The sequence below is a fragment of the Zalophus californianus genome, chromosome 9 (genome assembly GCF_009762305.2).
Source record: "Zalophus californianus isolate mZalCal1 chromosome 9, mZalCal1.pri.v2, whole genome shotgun sequence".
Classification (NCBI taxonomy): domain Eukaryota; kingdom Metazoa; phylum Chordata; class Mammalia; order Carnivora; family Otariidae; genus Zalophus; species Zalophus californianus.
In genome coordinates, this window is record NC_045603.1 from 61,363,275 (window position 1) to 61,382,799 (window position 19,525).

The 19,525-nt window shown below is 52.4% G+C and overlaps 1 protein-coding gene across 1 annotated transcript; it reads left to right on the forward strand.

Moving 5' to 3' along the window:
* Positions 1-651: 651 nt before the first annotated feature.
* KRT72 (keratin 72) lies at positions 652-12,519 on the forward strand. Its single transcript, XM_027592379.2, has 9 exons — positions 652-1,209; positions 2,786-3,000; positions 5,731-5,791; positions 6,164-6,259; positions 6,917-7,081; positions 7,693-7,818; positions 10,290-10,510; positions 11,147-11,181; positions 11,943-12,519. The coding sequence occupies exons 1-9, from the start codon at positions 733-735 to the stop codon at positions 12,131-12,133; spliced, it is 1,587 nt and encodes a 528-aa protein (XP_027448180.1). The 5' UTR covers positions 652-732; the 3' UTR covers positions 12,134-12,519.
* Positions 12,520-19,525: the final 7,006 nt, after the last annotated feature.

Consider the following 19,525-nt stretch of genomic DNA (forward strand, 5'->3'; position numbering starts at 1 on the left):
AGAACTCTTTTAGCTCTGGCCCAAAGAACACCGGCCCACCCCCCACCCCCAGCACCGCCCCCGCCCGGGCTCTCATTGGCCTTAACTCTGTCACTGTGTCTGGTCTTCTTCAACAGATTGAGAATTCCCTGCAGATAGGCCAGAAGTCTCTACCCTCTGGGACTTCCTTCCGGTACTCAGGACAGAGTCGCCCTCATCCAGAAGTCTGGGGAAGCAGCAGCCACAGGCTAAAGATGATTCTCTGGAATATTTTTGAAACCGTTCCTGTCCTTCGGAAACAGAACTGGCCTGGACATCTGCTCCCCCGTACCACGCCCCTCCACCTCATCGGGGTGTCTCCCCCTACCCTCAGCCAGACCCACTGGAAGTTTCTACCACAGCTCTTGGCCCTGATAACCCCAGTAATTGGAGGGCAGCAAGTGGAGATAAGGTAGCCAAATTATTATAATGCAGGAGGTAAGCAAAGCAAATAAATGCAGGGTTCAGGGCCATTTTATAGGGGATTCATGGGGCGTTCTGGGTGGGAGAGACAAAAATCTCAGGGATGGGTGATAATTTCCTAAACGGAGACCCCGAGAGGCCCCGTGTGGCTAATAGATGTGCGCGACCTACAAATTAGGCTGCGCGCAGCCGGCTATTTAAGGGGTTAGGGGCGAGCAAGGCAGGCCAGCAGAGCCGCCCTCTGCACCCCCATCCCGCCTCCGGTCGCGCCCCGCAGCCCGTCCCCGCAGCATGAGCCGCCAGCTGCACCACCGCCCCGCCGGCGAGCGCCCGGGCTTCAGCGGCTGCTCCGCCGTCATCTCGGGCCGGGTCAGCGCCAGCGCCGCCTCGTTCCGTTCCAAGGGCACGGCCGCCGTCAAGGGCACGGCCGCCTTCGGCAGCAGGAGCCTCTTCAGCCTAGGGGGTGGCCGGCGCCTGGCCCTGTGCGCCGCTGCCGGGCGGGGCGGCGCCTACGCGCTGGGCCACTGCTCGGGCTCCGGCGGCGGCGGCCGGCTGGGCGGCTTCGTGGGCACCGTCTTCGGCAGCGCCGGGCTGGGGCCCGCGTGTCCGTCCGTGTGCCCGCCCGGCGGCATCCCTCAGGTCACGGTCAACAAGAGCCTCCTGGCCCCCCTCAATGTGGAGCTGGACCCTGAGATCCAGAAGGTGCGCGCCCAGGAACGGGAGCAGATCAAGGCGCTGAACAACAAATTCGCCTCCTTCATCGACAAGGTGGGTCCTCAGGCATCCGTTTGGCCCTGAATGGGCCAGGGTGCCCAGGGGTACTCGCTCTGCTACTGACAGCTGCGCGAGAACTTGGGCGAGCTGGTTATCTTTTCTGAGCTTCCCTTTGCTCATCTGTAAGACGGGCACAACAGTGGCTTTTACCCCACATGAGGATGTGAGGATGAATTGGATGTTTATAAAGGGCTGGAACAGTGCTTCAGTTTTCCTTTGGGGACAAGACCCTGGGATGGAAAGGGGTGCTCCAGAAGGAGGAGACATGTGGAATGGCCCTCTGAGAGTTCTCAATATCAGACAAGGAGATGGGGACACATATCCAGGACAGGAGCACCAGAGGGACACTGACCAGGGAGTATCACAAGACATGATGCTTGGTGAAGGGGAAGGACTTAAAAGGTAGGAAGTGGGCTGGGGGTATAAGTCAGGAAGGTTTCTACAAGAGATGAGAGAAAAGGACCAGAAAATTGAAGGGCGGGGCTGAGGGGAGAAGATTGAGAAGGAGGGCCTGTCGAGGAGTTCCGTGTGTGCGTTTTGTTGTGTCTGTGGGGAGGGGGACATGCAGGGGTTAAAAGGGAAGATGTCCCTGGTAACTCAGAGGCAGTGACCCAGAGGATGGAGAGGAGAGAAGGAATAGGCTTCTGTATCCAAGCCGGGGCAGAAGATCTGGACCCATGAGTCATAGGGGACATAACCCGGACAATAGCTGACATTACTCAGTGCCTGGTGCTGTCCTAAGGGGTTCTCATATATCAACACATGACCCGCGATTCTGTTATCATTCTGCCTTGCAGATGAGGAAACCAGGACAGAGGGAGGCTAAGAAACATGCCCCCAAGTTGATAGAACAGCAACAGCAAACTGTGTGCCTCAACACTGTGCTCGGGAAGAGGAAGGGAGGTAGTTGGAGGCAAGGGGGCAGGAGTGGAAGAAACAGAGTTGCTATCCCAGGAGACAGGGCTCATTTTCCTCTTCAGAATCTGTTCTTCCCCCTCATGTTCCCTTCTCTCCCTCAAGCCAGAGAAAAGGAAGAAGAGGAAGGCTAGTGTGTAGCAGAGGCTTGAAGTTTTTGAGTCCAAACGTGTGAGACCTTTGGTCAAGGAGGCAGGAACCTTGTAAGGATGTGATAACCAACCCACTTTGAAATGAAAACCAAACCAACCAACCAAGAGCAATGGAGGTTGCACATAAGAGAGGACAGGTTAACCACCAGAGTGACTTTCCATGCCATTCCCCCATTACTGTTTCTCCCTTGCTTCCCATCTTCCTTCACTCTGAAAACACCAGCATTTCCGGCAAAAGAAACTACCTCCATCACGTGATAACTCAGGGTGGCATTTATAGCATTGCTTAAACCTACTTCCTTAATTTCTTTTAGACTGAATCTTATTTCTTGTCTTGGAGACCCAGATAGGCATGTCCCCCTGGCTGAATCCATTCTCTGATGAGGCTTGCTGTTTCCTGCCTCCCACCGCAGGATGACTGTGTCTGATTTTTGGGGCCCACTCCCCACTGTTGAGAGGCAACAGCATGGGGATTCTGGGCTATGACCACCTTCGGATCCCAGGTGCGGTTCCTGGAGCAGCAGAACCAGGTGCTGGAGACCAAGTGGAACCTGCTACAGCAGCTGGACCTGAACAACTGCAGGAAGAACCTGGAGCCCATTTACGAGGGCTACATCAGCAACCTGCGGAAGCAGCTGGAGACACAGACAGGCGACAGGGTGCGGCTGGACTCAGAGCTGAGGAACATGCAGGATTTAGTGGAGGACTATAAGAAGAGGTGAGTGGAGAGGCAGAGAATCTGCCCCTGGAGGGTCTTGATTACAGATGAGGTTTTGATTTAGAGTCAGCATTTTTGCCTTTTTCCATCCTTTGCTGATAACATTAGTTATTTCTTTTTCCATAGGGGAGGGAGGGAGATCCAGACAGGATGAGACTTAGGAAGAGAAAAGCTTTATCCAGAGTGGTGCCCTGAATTGTCTGGGAAAAGGTGTGCCCAACTTTTAACATTGGAAATGGAGAAATGGGGACAGGAGAGTTGTCTCAAAACCAGATGGACAACCCAAATGGCTTTGTAGCTCTTCCTGCATGAGGTCTTCCATGGGAGTACCTAGAACATGAGCCATGACACCAATCCCAGAACAAATCCTAAAGCTAAGCAAAGAAGAGTTTTAAAAATGTTTTTCATGTTGAGGTGTATCTGTGCTGCTGAATCCCACCATTAAAGAGAATGATTGAAAATGTACTTGGAACCAGAAATAATTTCTCCCAAGTTTGAGCCAGCAAGGAGAGTATGACACATCCTGGCTCCGTGTGATCTGATATTTTGGAAGTTTGCTTCCACGTGCCAGGATTTCTAGGGAAAGATAATTTCTTCCACAATTCAAGGGGGTAGAGAGATGGTCAGAGCTGAGCGATTTCTCTTGCTCCACGTTCAATCTGCCTGGCCACCCCTATTCTGAACTACCCCCAAGTGGAACTCTGCCCTGAGTCCTGCATGGAGTCCTGAGGGAGGAGGTGGCATGGTCTCTGACCTCTGAAAGCACCCAGATTGTGGGGACAGGCTTGAAGACGACTTTCAGAGAGCCCCCAGGAAGTGAAATGAATACAGTGTGAATTGAGATTGAGTGGCATTAAGATGGAAATTGCAGCCCAGTGGAGATTTGAGCAGAATTCTAGGAAGAAAAGAGGGGTTTCCAGGCACAGCCCAGATGTCCAGGTCAGAGGCCTCCAAAGGCCGTGCTGCCTCTGGAAGGCCAGGTATTCTGGAATTACCACTCAGTTGAGTTGACGACGGGTGAGCCTCCTGATCCTCTGTGGACTTCAGTTTTAATATTTATAAAATTCAGATACTGACACCTGCCTTGCCACCTAAAAGAGCTGTTGAGAGGGTAATGCTGATAGTAATGTATTAACAGCTCTTCAAAGAACCAAAGTGCTAGGCAAATCTAAGGCATTGTTTCCCTGATGTCATTGGGATCCCAGCTTTACTAGCTTTGTGACCTTGGAAAAGTCTTTGCCTCGCTTATAAAATTGAGAGATGCTAATGATAGCATCTACTCGATAGGGTTGCTGTGGGATGAAATGAAATAAGGAAATGAATTAGGAACTGTTATAAAATCCACCTAGCAACAAACTAGAGGTGACATCTTGTACAATAGGTTATTGGAAGCATTCAAGATTAAAGTGATATAGATTTTATATAATTAATACATCTATGTTCTAAGATAAAAATTAACATGCACTTTGTTATGGTCTAACTTTTAATTGTGCATCCTAATGTATTTTGGAAGTCATGAGTTATTGATAAAGCCAATAGTACTAAAAATGCATTGTTTTTCTTTATAAATGTGTGTGTATGTGTGCTCTGGTGTTCGGTCTCTAGAAGTAAATGATGAAAAATTATGACACATGAATGTCATTAATTTGATAGCCATCGTGACCAAACTTTTTCTCTGTGTTTTATGAAATAGAAAATGTAGGCTAAAAACTAGTCTGCAACTAGCATATGCTCTGATTTGTTAACAGGAGGAAGAAATATGGAATCTTTTCTGAGATAATTAGAGATAATGATAATTGTAATAGAAACAACTCTATCATAATATAATTTGATACAAGGAAGTATTCAATTATCTTTTAAATAACACACCTGGAATCTGAGATAAATCATACCAACTGTTTTCTGTGTGTTCTATCCAGTATAACTAACACAATCCGACAGTCTCAGAAACTGTTCCAGTCGCATTTTTAAAATAACCCATTTCACTAACCTATACTGTCATCTGACAAGGCTTTTCTCCCCTTGGCAGCCAGTGGCATGCCTTAGGAAGCAGTAAGAAGCTGAAAAGGATAGCTCACATTAAAGGATGCGGAAGAAAGCCATTTGCTAGCACTAATTATTTCTTTCCAGGGCTCTCTTCCATTTCCCAACACAAATGTCCTGTAATACATTCCTTGACAATAATAAGAGATGGAACAGTGAGGTCTGTAAGTGATCAGTACTCCATCTCCTTAGTCTACAATGTATCTTCGTGAAGAACATCCCAGCCCCATCCAGACATCCTGTTTCTAAGACCTTGCTTCACCTGGAACAGAAATATATATAAAAAACAAGTAGAACATACAACTTGAAGATGGGGATAGTATTTGTTTGGTGCCTGGGAGGTTTTGCACCCTGGGCTAATGCACTGTACTAATGTTGCTGTCACAAGGGAGGGTAGTTGTGAAAGGGAGGAGGGATGTGGAAGCCCATCACAGGTGCATTCCCGGGCAGATGCATTGTAGGGTAGGTTACATGGGAACTAAGGAGCTGCATATTGATTCCTTTAAACCTATTCTTGTCAAGTCCCTTTTGGAAGGCTGTGCATACCCCAGGGGTACCGGAATCCCAGGGTGTAGGCCACTGCCATGCAGCTCTTGGCACGGAGGTGCTCACTGACTGCTCAGTGAGCCTTTGCAGAACTGAATTGTCCCAATGGCAATGCCACCTCCTCTCTTTTGCCGCACACAGGTACGAGGTGGAGATCAACAGACGCACAGCTGCTGAGAATGAGTTTGTGATGCTCAAGAAGGTGAGAGGGGAGCAGGAAGGGCTGGAAGAAGCCTTGAGGGCTCCCCGAGTGCCTGACACCGTGATGTTGGTAGGCTGTGGGTCGCTCAGTCCCTTGGGCAGGGGTTACTGGGGTTCTAATTTCCCAGCTCCTCTGTCTAAGTCCCCTTGCCTGGGATGCACGCTGCTCCCAGAATCAGCCAGCTTGGAATCCAGACATTCGGCACACTTCTGGCACGGCCTTTGCCCTGCCCGTTGGTTGGTTTACTCTCAGCAAGTGGACTTCCCTGGGAAGCACAGGGTGAGGAGACTGGTGAGAGCAGGGTACCCAAGGCTCCTTATGGCAGGGAGGGAGGGCAGGGGAAGGCAGCCAGCTCCTCTCCGGATTCCCCAGGACGTGGACACCGCCTACATGAACAAGGTGGAGCTCCAGGCCAAGGTGGACTCCCTGACAGAGGAGATCAAATTCTTCAAGTGCCTCTATGAAGGGGTAAGGATTTCACTGAGCTCTCCTATGTGATCTGCTCCTCCAATGAGTGGCTTCTGGCCCTCAGACTGCATGGACGTGTAGACCAAAGGTTGGTAGCTCCATGTCGGCTTTGAGGAGGCCATGGCGGAGAAGGGTTGATTTCTGTCCTCCAGGGAGTCACAGTCTGGTAGGGAAAACAACCTGTGGATGAGAACAGAGGGAGGTGTAGTGAATTCTGCCTGAGCTGCCGGGGAAGGTTCCTGGGGGAGGATGAGGAAGATCTTGGGGGATGCTGAGAATGGCCCAGGTGCAGCATGAAGGCGCGGGACGAGCAGTCTGAGCTGGGTCACGTATGAGGGGCCTGGAGAAGGGAAGGGGTTCAGCGACTCCGGAAAGGCTCTGTAGGCCACCTGAGGAGTTCAGAATTAATTCTACGGATGAAGGGTGGCCGTTGCTGTCGAGCATGGGGCAGGGATGGAAGCAGTCCTGAGTGCAGGACGGAGAGGGCAGTCCCAATGCTGGGGCGGAAAGCCCGATGCATTCACCTCACTCCCGGCGGGCACTGGTGGGCTCTGTGGAAGGTGGAGTTCAAACACTGCGGAAGGGCAGCGAGGGATTTTCCAGGGCTCCCCTTGTGGAGGCCCGCTAACTGGCTCCACCTCCCTAACTGTTCTCCAGGAGATCGCTCAGATGCAGTCCCACATCAGCGACACCTCCGTCATCCTGTCCATGGACAACAACCGGGACCTGGACCTGGACAGCATCATCGACGAGGTCCGCACCCAGTACGAGGAGACCGCCCTGAAGAGCAAGGCCGAGGCCGAGGCGCTGTACCAGACCAAGGTGGGCCGCATGCCAGGTGTGCTGAGGCCCAGTGACCTCAACCGCCTCTCTCTCCCCGTGCATGCGTGCATGTGTGTGTGCTGTGTGTGCACGCGTGTGTGTGGATATGGGGGTATCAGGCTGGGTTGAGACCTCCTTTGTCTTGGAGTTGGGCCTTGTGGAAATGCCTCCCTGTGGTGCTGGGAGGTCATCCACAGTCTTGGCGTGTGTTGGGGGCGTATATGGGCTTAGCCCTTGCCCTGCGGTGGCCCTTGCTGACAGCAGAGGCCACACTAGCCACAACCCTGGGAAGACTCTGACACCGTTTCTGTGGGTAATCCATCCATCCATCTTGGCTTTTCTTCATGTTTCCTGCTTTGTCAAAATGAGGACAGGAAATTCCGACTCCACTGAGGCTTTCACATTTGTGGGCCTGAGGATCCTGTTGAGCTGGGTCAGGACCTTCCAGTCCAGAAAGAAAGGGTGGTCTTTCCCCCCCCCTTTCCCCTCCCTCTGCCTTTGTTGCTCAGGCAATGAAAACAGCGTGTCAACCCTCTGGCTCCCTTCCATTCAACACCCTTATGAGGTGAATTCCTAACTGTCCTGTGCTCTTCTCTCATCCCCAACCTCAGATCCAAGAGCTGCAGGTCACCGCGGGCCGGCATGGGGATGACCTCAAACTCACCAAGGCTGAGATCTCAGAGCTCAACCGCCTGATCCAGAGAATCCGCTCAGAGATAGGGAATGTGAAGAAGCAGGTGGGTTCCATGAAATGAGTCAGCTAGCAGGGTTTATTGAGCACCAGAGGTATGAGACTAAATATGGAATAAGAACAAGACACAGCCCCTCTTTAGGGCATGTATAATCCATGAGGAGAGAATAGCCTGAACCCACATAGAAAGACTAAACATTGCACCCACCGTGCAGCCTGCTCCCTAAGGAGTCCCGAGTGGCCAGAGCAGAATGAAGACCCCAGTGAAGGCTTCCTGTAGGAGGTGGGGCGGGAAAGAGAGGGGGACAGGTCCTGGTGAGGGAGCCAGCAGGAGCAGGGCGTCCAAGGTGGGCACTGCGTGGCGTGTGTACAGGGAGGAGATGCACCTACCCTAAGCAGAAGTTCCGTGATGACTGGGGTGGCAGGCAGCAGGACACCACCGTGTAGGATGGGCAGGTTAGGGCACCTTTGAAGTGGGGCAGTGGAGTTTAGACCCGATGCAGTAGGTTAAAAGGAGCCGTTTGGAGGTTTCACGTGATGGATCCGTGCTGGAGGAAGGAGAGCCCAGCCGTGGAACTTAGAAGAGGGGAGGAGAGAGAGCTTCCCACCCTCGGCTTGACCCAGGACTCTGCTCTGTGTCTGTCCATCCCCATGGCTGTGCGGTGCGTGGTGGCCCGGCACTGAGTGACCCCATGACTCTGGGTGCACTATGGGCCACACTGGTGTTCTTGAAGCAAACAAGCCCATGAGTTTCCCAGAGTTTGTGGAGGCTGGCACAAAGGCTCTGAGCTTCCGGACAAGTCAAGTGGCCCTGTCGCTTCGTCCTCTTCTTCAGTGGCCCCTCCCTGCCCTGCACACACACACACACACACACACACACACACACACACACACACATCATGTACACGCATACACATGCACACACATCCTCTCCTCTGTGCACCCGGCTCATGGTAGTGGAAAGAAAAAAAAAAGACCACTTAAATAAGAACTCATGGTGTTTTCATTTAATCAAGTTTTGCATAAATGAAAGAAAAACACAAGATATTTGAGGCTGCCCTCAGTATCTGATTATAATATTTATCTGATAAAATGCTGTGTTCATGGTTGGGTGAGGCTTATTACCAGAAAGTGACTTTGTGATCAGAATGCCACCAGGGACTTCAAGGAAGATGTCCTCCAGGAGCCATTGAGGGTCACTCTCAATGCTTGGTCCCCATTGCAGCTCCTCTTGAGGGCCCCAAAGCCAAGGTGCTTTTCCTGCCCTCTGGCCTTTCCACCAAAGAAGCTCATGGTTTCACCTGCAGACTCTCTTGGCTTTCAGTGATCCCAGGATCCACGTGATAATTGTTTTCCAAGGACGCTCAAATTTCATGCCCTTTCACTCACGCCACATTCACAAGACCCAGGAGTCTCCCTGGCTCACCCTGCAGGACCTCGATCAGTGAAAAGGAGCAGAGCACAGTTTGATAGAATTCAGGTCACCGAGTGTCTGGCCACCCCCTGAATGATTAGACCTCCACAGTCCCTAGGATGGGACATGGTCTTCCGTGGCCAGACAGCTGGGTACTAGGTGTCTCCACGGAGGCTGTGAGCCACTCACCCCAAACACTGTGGGTGTTTGCATGGCTAGGGGTCTGCCTGGCAGAGGGAGTGGCACTGGCTGGACAATAGTGTAGAATTCTATCTGGCCTCGGGATCAGCTGCTCTCCTTGGGGTGAAGCAAATTTCACTCCAGAGGAAGGGGACACACCAGAAAAGAGAAGCCAGATATTAAGACCCACCAAGACCTTGGCCAAGTGATGGGAACACATCCCGAAGACTAAAAGACTCAAGAAGCCCCTGGCAGCTTCTCCTGTTTGCGGCACAGAGCCCCATCCACAGCTTTGTACTGCAAGTTGCCTTCCCAACTCACAGCAGGTATCTGTAAGCTAGTGGACCTGCTGTTCACAAAAGTATCTTTGAGGGTGTTGCCCTGTAGCATGATTCTCCATGGCATTTTGGAGGCCCAGACTCCGTGTGGCAGGTTTATTGGACAGAAATTTTCTTAATAGGAACTTTATTAGTACTCTCCTCCTTTCTCTCTCTCTCTCTTTTTTGGTTTTTGTTTTGTGTACGATTTACAGGATCTCTCAAGACAACCTCTACACTGTGGGGCATAATTAAGCCAGTCACCCCAAGACTTTTCGGGGGTGGCATTAGAATCTTGCAGCAAGTGTTACAGACCAGGAGGGAGAGGACAGGGGCCACATGCCCAGGAGGCTCCCTTCTTGGTGCCCTTCGTCCTCTCTCCCAAGGGAGGGAAATGCCATCTTCATGTGCCCATGCACAAACGGAGGTGAACCGTGCCTGGAGTTAGAAGACGGACAGATTCATCGCTAGTGATGTCCAGAGGTGGAGAAACTAGGAGGACCTCAAAGCATTTACAATCAGTCAGGACCAAATGAGAGGAGGTAGTCTGAGCAGGATCTCAGAACTCTGTTCTGACTCAAAGCACTGAATGCATTTGCCCCTTAGTGCTCCAACCTGGAGACGGCTATCGCCGACGCTGAGCAGCGGGGCGACTGTGCCCTGAAGGACGCCCGGGCCAAGCTGGACGAGCTGGAGGCTGCCCTGCACCAGGCCAAGGAGGAGCTGGCCCGGATGCTGCGTGAGTACCAGGAGCTCATGAGCACGAAGCTGGCCCTGGACATGGAGATCGCCACCTACCGCAAGCTGCTGGAGGGCGAGGAGTGCAGGTGCGGGGCCAGATTATCTTTTATCTGAAGCAGTTATCTCTCTGCTTTAGTAGGAAGACTGAAGGCAAACAGTTTGGTTCTGTTCAGGTCCTACTGGGTAAAACCTTACAGGGAATGGGTTTGGCATAGTGCAGTAGGAAAGACCAAAGTTAGACTGCAGGAAGGACTGAGTTGTAAAAATCTCAGAGGAGGCGGGAGAGGAAATATTGACATCAGCAGCTTTTGAGAAACAGAGCCTCCCTGGCCCTTTGTGCTGCATGCTTAAGGGTGTGAGGCGGGGAGGGGCAAGATGGCTTCCAGGAGTCAGCTAAGTGCCAGGTCACTCTGGCAAGGACCCAGCGGGCAGGTGAACTTGTTCGTCTTAATTGTGTGAGACCACTGGCATAACTGAGGCGAGCAGGGCCACGATGACCCCACCCATCAGATCAGCTGGAGCCCCTCTGAGGGATGGAGAAGTGAGCATTCCCAGCAGAGGTCCCGCTGGGGTGTGTGGGAGGAAGGGAGGCTGGGATGGGGTGGACGGTGTGCGTCCTGAGGGGCACCTCTGTGAGCCCCCGGAGAGATGCAGAGATGCAGAGATGCAGAGATGCAGGGCTGCTTTACAGGTTTACCTGCTTTTCCTCTCTCTCTCTCCAGGATGTCTGGTGAACATCCCAGTTCCGTGAGCATCTGTAAGTACCTGCAGGCCTGGGTTCTGTGCGTGGTCACCTATCAGAAGTCTGAGCCTCCAATTCCATGACACTAGAGAGGGTTCAGGAGAGACTTAGGGGCAGCAAGAGAGGGCTGGCTTTAGTCACCGATGAGAAGCAGTGATGGGAGAAAAATAATACCATGAAATACCAACGTACAGCCTATAGAAAGATCAAAGGATACCTAACAGTGTATAATCCAAAAGCCTCTTATAAGCATGAGGCTTACTGGCCATGTTGTATTTCTCTTGAGGCCAGACCAAAACCAAGGCTTCAGCTTGCAGTAAGGGGGGACTGGGGGGTGGGGGGTCGGAGGGACTGAGGGCGGGGGCGCTGGAAGGGCTTTAACGACCTTCTGCAGATTGAAAAGCTAGAGATGATGCAGGTGCAGGTGAGGTGGTGCTCCAGGAGAGGGGGGGCTAGGCCTGCAGCCCCTTCCGTGGGGTCAGCACCAGGGGCCTCCGTAAAGGGCCTTTGGTCATGTGGCCCATCCTGTGGGGGAAGTTCACGGGCAGAGCCTGCTAAGGCTCCAAGTCTGATGATGGTGGAGGGACACAGACTAATGGGAAAAGGTCAAATACACGGGGCCAGATCCTTGAGAAACGATCCGTGCTGCAGAAAACCTCCGAGGACACTGGGAGTACCCAGCGCGGGACTCTGTCCCGACGGGGGAGGGCATCGAGGGAGTGTCCAGGATGCCCCAGGAAGGCCCGCAGCCCCGCATCTTCTCTCGCCCCCTGCAGCTATCATCAGCAACACTGGCGCGGCAGCAGCAGGGGCTGGCTTCAGCGTGGGCTTTGGTGCCCCGAGCAGTTACAGCTTCAAGCCTGTGGGCGTGGACGTCAAAACCAAAGGCAGCTGTGGCAGCGAGTTCAAGGATCCCCTGCCCAGGAGCTCAGGGGGCAGCTGTGCAGCCAGGAAGGCCTCGAGGTGAAGGGCTGGCGGGGCGGGCGGTTGGCTCTGTGAGCAGAAAGCTGCAGGGCCCAGCTGCTCCCCCTGCACCCCCACCCCGCCCCGTCCAGACCAGGAAGCCCTTCCTCTGTGGCCATGATCCCCCGCACCATCCCCTCGCCTTGTGGTCCTCGGCGGTGCCCGCTGTGAGGTGGGAAGTCCACTCAGGGGTGCTCCCGGTGACCTCCTCCTTGGCCGGTTTTCACTGGCTCACTGCCCCCAGTGCAGAGATTACACACCTACGTGGATGTCTCCCTGCGGCCAGGTGTGAACCCCTCTGTCCCCATGCCGTTCTGGGGCCTTTGCAGCCCAGGGACTCTCTTTGTCTTCTGCTTTGGGTCTTGTCCAATTCTCTGCTTCTGCAATAAACGAGCAGTGCCATGGGATTCTCAGTGTCGAATGTGTTGCCCGGGATGTTGTCATCCACAGTGCCCCTCTAACTTTTCTCCATCTAATTCTTGCTTCCCTCTGGGTCTCTGGCTGGACACGAGTCTCTGCCGTCCGGTTCTGGCCCAGTAGGGACAGTTGAGATTTGTTACTGACATGCCTCTGGGTAGGCTCGGGGCTTCCCGGGCACTGGGCCACCAGTCCACACAGTGCGAGGCAGGCATTATCACATTGCAGTGAGCAAGGAGCCCAGGCATGCCGGGATGGGCAGGCATGGGAGCTTCGGGGTATCTTTCCCCTTTGCTTCCCCAAAGTGCCCATGGCCCCACACTAAGTGCCTCTTATTTCCAGGCGGTCAGTCTCTCTTTTTCCTTACCCTCCTCGCTCTCCTGCCAACCCACTTAAACCTGCTCCCCCACAAAGGCCCTGCTTTCTTCTTCCAGCCAATTCTTTTCCACCCCAAAGTCTGAGGCTTGCATGCATATATGCTTCTGGATGCGTCCGTGTCTGCTGTGCGTATAGAGTAGTGGCGCACCGAACCAATCCAGGCACTAGGAATAGCAGAGTAAACAAACAGGCACAGATGTTGTTCTCATAGAACTTACAGTCCATGGGGAGAGGGAAAATAAGCAACTAACGAAGATAATCCATAACACGTGGTCAAGCGGCGATTCCAGCTCTGAAGAGAAATTACGGGAAGAAGGGTTCTCTCTGAGGTGCGCATGGGTTTTCGCAAGGGTGTTTGTGTTCTCAGAATCCGTTCCCATAGTTGGCTTGAGCAAGGTGCCGAAGAGGAGAATCCTCAAGGGCGAGACCACCTTCCGAGGATGAGCCTCATTGGAGGGGGGCATTCCGGGTGCCCGTGACACTTTCTCCTCCCATGGCATCCCTAGCCTCATCCTCCATTCTTTTTTCCAGCAGGCCAGGACTTTCCACGCCCAAGGACCTTTGCAAATAGGATTTTTCACTTGCAGGTGCCCAGGCCCCATTTACTGCAAGCCGGCTCATCCTTTGTGGCCCGGCTCAAAGGCCACCTCCCCTGCTCATGCTTTCTCTGGTCCCTCCAGGTGGACTCCAGCAAAGTTATCGAGCATTAAATGAAAGGAAACATTAGAGCTGCTGGCCTGACAGTTCTCCCCCGTCCCTCACTTTGTAGGCCAGCAAGCAGAGGCCTGGATAGTTCAGAGCCCTGCTCAAGTTCACAGCCCCACACACCCCTGGCACGGGTCCCAAATCTGCATTACCATTGGTGCTTTATTTACCTGGTATCGACATAGTGGCACACACATCTGTCCCCTCATCTCACTCCCTCCCAACCCCTTGTCCCAGCTCCCCAGTCTGGCTCACAGCACTCAATATGCATTTGCATTCAATATGCATTTGCTGCAAGAATGCATGGTTTAGTCTAGCCCACCTTGGCTGGGAAGAAGGAGCTTGGGGTATATACATGTGTCCTGATGACTTGGCTTGTGAGTGATGAAACACCTTTGTGTTAATAAATTTGAGTTTTATATACATCCATGTATATGCAGTGTATATAAACTGGAACACTGGTTCTGGACACATGCTAAACTGGATCCTCAGATGACAGGCATAAGCCAGGACTGTCTCAGGCAAATGGCCCGCCTGCTCGCATACTGGCTGAGTGTCATATGCTTGGCCTCCAATCCTGGCTCTTCTGATGGCTAGTTGTGGCCTAGCACAAGATCCTGCCCTTGCAAAATAGGGTTGATGCAAGCTGGCTCACGCACTGTTCTAGGCCACCGACTCTTCTGAGCACTTTATGCCTGGCAACTCAATTCTTCCAGCAATCTGATGGGTATTATTGTTATAAGGTGCAATTATAATAATGCACATCTCACTAATGAGAATATTGAGGCTCAGAGGGGTAAAATAAACCACCCGAGGTCACCTAGTAAATGACAGGGTTAGGAGCTGAATCCCAGTCCAATTGCAGAGCCCATACTTCCAGACAGGACACCTCGTTACCGACAAGGTTCTCATCGTAGAGGAGTGTTGAGAATATGGAAAGGGAGAATGGGAGTACTACAGTGTCTGGAATACAGTTTATAGCCAATAGATATTAGTTGTTACTATTTTATTTTTATTTTTTTAAGATTTTATTTATTTATTTGACAGAGAGAGACAGCGAGAGCAGGAACACAAGCAGGGGGAGGGGGAGAGGGAGAAGCAGGCTTCCTGCTGAGCAAGGAGCCCGATGCGGGGCTCGATTCCAGGACCCTGGGATCATGACCCGAGCTGAAGGCAGACGCTTAACGACTGAGCCACCCAGGCGCCCGGTATTAGTTGTTATTATAATAATTATTATTAACTTGTGTTCAGGGGCCTTCTTTGCCGGCTGTGCACTGGTTCAGGACCCATTGATCCACAACAGGACTGTGCCCAGGGACCTGGCTGGGAGGGGCTGAGTGCAGGAAGGAGGGCACTGGGTCTTCTCACAGAAACCCATTCCCATGTAGTAGTCACCAATCGCTAACTTCTAACCAGGAGCAAGAACGCGGCGTTCGTGTAACTTGTGCACACACTGCCCTCTGCCATCAGCCCGAGGTACTGCACCTCCCCTCCCCGTGGCCCTGGAGGAAAGACTTCCCTGCAGTGCAGAGGGTTTGGGATGATCTTGGACAGGCTCGGTGCCCACCGCAGGGCTGTCAGCTGGAGGAGATGCCGTTTCTCTCCCTAGCACGCCCAGGCTGGCTTCAGCTTCCGTGTTGCCCAGGCCCTGGCTTCTGTCCCCTCCCTCTCCTTTCTGACCTCTCCTCTCACAGGGGGTGGGGGATAAGGGTGCTGCCACTGCCTGAACCTCCTCACCTCTACTCAGAGAATTTAGGGCTTTCAGACAGCTCTTCCTTAATGGGCACTGGAGAATCTTGGTGCTGATTCAGAGGTCCTGGGACTGAGACCCTCATCCCTCAGCAATACCCTCCCGAACCCCACCTGCACTGTGTGCAAATCTCTGCCTACTACAAGAGGGCCCCCTCTGAGATCTCTCTCTCTCTCTTTCTCTCTCTCTCTCTCTCTCTGTCTCGGTAGATGATACAGGCATGGAGGCACTGGCAAGGCACAGCCAAGGGGTAACAGAGGAAAGAAGGGATCTGAGCTAAACACAATCTGGGAAGGCTTCCAGGAGGAGGTGAAAAAGGCATGAATTGTTAGAGACAGGGAGCATCTTAAAGACCTTTTACATCACATTTGGCAGTGGCTCTGAAATTTCAGCTGCCCTTTGCTGGCTGTCTCCCATCTTTGTTCCAGTGCCTCCCCCACTTCTGCCACCTTCGGGATGACAACTGCTCGTAGGACAATCACTTTGCTTATGTGCCCTCCTTCAGTTCTTACATTCATATTTGGCAAATGCTGTCAGAACCACCAGAGACAATGAGAGTCTCTCCTCTCCTGTAAACCACTTTCCATGGCCTTGCCCCTCCCTGCCCCCTGGTGTACATCCACACCACACCCCTGCGTAGCTGTCGTCCCTCTTAGAGGCTTATTGCTGGAATCCTTCCTTCTTGCTTCCAACCCATCCATCCATCTCCAGGAGGGTTTTCAGGGGGTCTAAATCCTTCTTACTGAAACGCAAGACACAGCATCAAGTTCCAGATTAAAGCTGCTCCCAACTCATGACCTAAAACCATAGCACAGTGGATCTGGGCTAGAGGGGACTTTCCTGCAGGAAGTCACCCTGTGTGTAAGGATGCAATTTGCAGTTGTCCAGTTGAGAATTTGTTTCTTTTGCCACTTATCACTGTGACCTGCGCAACTCAGTTTTCCTGCTCCTTTGTTTTCTCATTCATAGAGTGGGAAAAATAAGAGTATTTACCTCGCAGGATTGGCGTGAGGATGAAGTGAGTCAAAATGTACCAAGCAAGCCCCCAAGTGAGCACTTCATGTTTACACCTGTGGCGCGGCTGCCAGGCTAGCTTCCCGCTGGATTCCAATCCCAGGCCAGCAGTCCTTCCCCATCTCATCCCCCTCGGCCCTCCTAGCCCACATCCATTTCTAGAAGGTTCTCTCTCCCATGGCTGCTGGTCCCGCTCAACCCTCTCCTTGGCCTCAGTTATGACGTGCAGCCCCCACTTGATCCATACTGCCCAACTGTTCCTCTTCCTGAATTGGGGGCCAGTGTGCCCCAGTCTCCTGTGTTTACTGGCTTCTACATCCAGACTGCTTGGGTCCACGTCCAGACAGTGTGTGCCACTGTCCCCCACTCTCTGATCTGCAGGCTTATTTCACAACCAGCCTTGTGAACCCACAGCTGCGTGTCATACCTAGTAGCCTGGCCATAAAGTCTCACATGCCTCATGGGGGCCCGTGACACTGGAGAGTTGGGGACTTGGCCTCCGGACCTCCTGCTTTAGAAGGGAGGGTTGACAGCATCTTACAAAGGGGCTCCACTTGGGTCTCAGCTGTGACTAGAGCCCTGACCCCAACCTCAGGTGCCAGCGCTGGGCATCACCTAAGCCCCACCTGCCTGAGCCTCTATGTCCCTGGCAGGCTGGCATCCTGGAGGGCGGGGCTTAGGGCCCCTCGGCACGGTAGCCAGTAGGTAACTCTCCCCTTGCACCCAGGCTGGGGCGGGCTGGAAATGCCTTCCCTGGAATGGTGGAGGGCTCAGTTCAAGCCCCTGGCTGCAGCCTCTTCCTGCACACTGTCTATGCCTTGGCCCCCTGCCCTCAGGACACACCTATTCCTCTCCACTGACCCAATCTTTTCCAGCTTCCTTTTCCTAAAACACCCACTTCTTATTTCTTGTATTTCTTTCTGAACATCCCGCTTTTACACTTTTCCTCCCACCTCCTACCTTGCCTGTGGTCACCCAGGCCCCTTAGTGCTTCGGTCCTGTCCGGATTCTTCTCCCCTTCTCCTGTCCCTTTCCCAACTCCCTTCCCCAGGACCCTGCAGGCTCAGCTATGATGCGGACACAGGGAAGGGGGATGGCCATCCCCCCCATATCCGAGGCAGGTGCCGCCCCCAGGCCCAGCCCACCCTTCCTGATGGGGGTGGGGATGGGCACCCCTCCTCCCCGTTTGGACAGGGCTGAGCCGTGCTCCGATGGGAGATAGAGAGCCTGTCATTAGTGATGACTGGCTTAATTACAGCCCACTGCACAGCCCGGCTTGTTTGCTTTGGAAATGGGCAAAGGAAGAGGCGGATCAAGCACCCAACTTCACAGTCATGATCAAAAGATTAAGGCATTTCATTTTCCCCCAGCCTCTCCATTGTCTTTCAAAAAAAAAAAAAAAAGAATCAGGCAATAAGGGGGGGGGGCAGGAAATACTTTCTAAACTTCTTCCAGAAGGGGCTGGGGTGGAGGGTTCTGAGGTTAGGAGATGGAAGTAGTACAGGAATGGGGGCCTGGTGGTATTTTGAAACAAGCAGATGGAAGAAAATGTGTCCTTCCCAGAGCAAGACTGCACTTGTCTGCACATACCTCTGTGCATTGGCGCCGAGAGGAAAGTTCCTTGGGATGACTAGGTAGGTGGTTGGGTGGAGCTGTTGAGAGTTCAGAGAGCTTTCCTTTTAAAAAGAGGGGAAACAAGAGCTACGGAGTACTTGATCTACACTAAAGGGCTGGGGGTCTGTCCAGCTACCAAAGCCTTAGGGGCCAGAGCACAGGGAGAAAGAAAGCGACGAGAATGGTGGAGTTCAGTGAGGCACGGCCCCGGGATGTGCTGAAGGCAAAAGGATCCTCAGGCTGCGAACATTGAACACCAGTCTTCAGGTCCCTCAGTCAGAGGGAAGCAGGGCAGGACAGAGTTCCCAGGGAACAGAGCCCAGAGTGGACAGAGGTGGGAGCTGGGACACCACCCCCCTCCCCCAAGGGCTCAGAGAGGAAGAGACTCAGGGCACTGGAAGATAGACAAAGTTTAGCCAGCCCTGGAGGAGCAAGGGAGAGCTCACAGGGGAGCCAGGACACGCCGAAGACCCTCCCCTTGGAAGGAGGGGGACTTCTGGCCACAGGCTCCAACTCACCTATAAAACATGAGCCCATCCTTGAGATTCAGGCAAGCCACCCCTTGCTGTCCTGAGGGCCGTGAGGGTTGTGCCCAGCACTAGGGTCTGGTGAGGGGGCAAATGGGGTTGGAATCCAGCTGTGCACCCAGGTGACGGGCTGCATCTGCCCAGAGGAAGTGGTTCCTGGAAGGTTAAACCACTCTGATGCTTTCCTCTTGAGGAAGGAAGGCTGAGTCATGCCCTTGCTGAGCTGGACTACCTCGGAGAGAAGGAAGGAGATGCTAGATGCTAGAGGAGTGGACGCAGGGAAGACCCTTGACTCAGAGAGGGGTGTTTGTGGAGAGATACCGAGGAGTGCCTGTAGAAAGTTCTATGAGACTAGCAGTGGTAAGCGAACCACCACCAGGTTTCAGGTCATTAAACATCATCTGTTAAGTTTCAGTGAATAGAAGCTTACTACCCAATGTCTTCTATACTAATGTGGCACCAAGAAATAAGAGTTTGACCATGGTGATGGTCTGTCTGGGATTTCACTCCACGCAGCACCTTGTAACAGAGCAAGCATTTAATAAGTGAGTGTGGAATAGAATTTAAACTGATGCCATCCAGGTCCCTGTTCCCTTACTAATCTGGGGGAATTCATACTAACATGTGTGTGGGGGTGGGCTGGGGAGGGGGCCTAGCAGAGACAGAGACCAGAGCATTGCTTGGGTATTAAAGTTTTTTTTTTTTTTTTTTAAGAGTCTTAAATACATTTATTCTTTGAATCTCAAGAAAATCTCGGAAGATGGTGGGGAGGGAGGAAAAAAAACAATCTTTGAGCATAGAAGGCTCATTGCAATGTGATTTAGAGCATAAACTTGGAAAACAAGTATTTTTAAATACAGGATAGATTAAGAAAGAGCCACGAGATGGAACAGTTTCCGGCTAATTTTGGTTGTGAACAGTTTTTTTTTTTTTTTAATTTTTTATTGTTATGTTAATCACCATATATTACATCATTAGTTTTTGGTGCAGT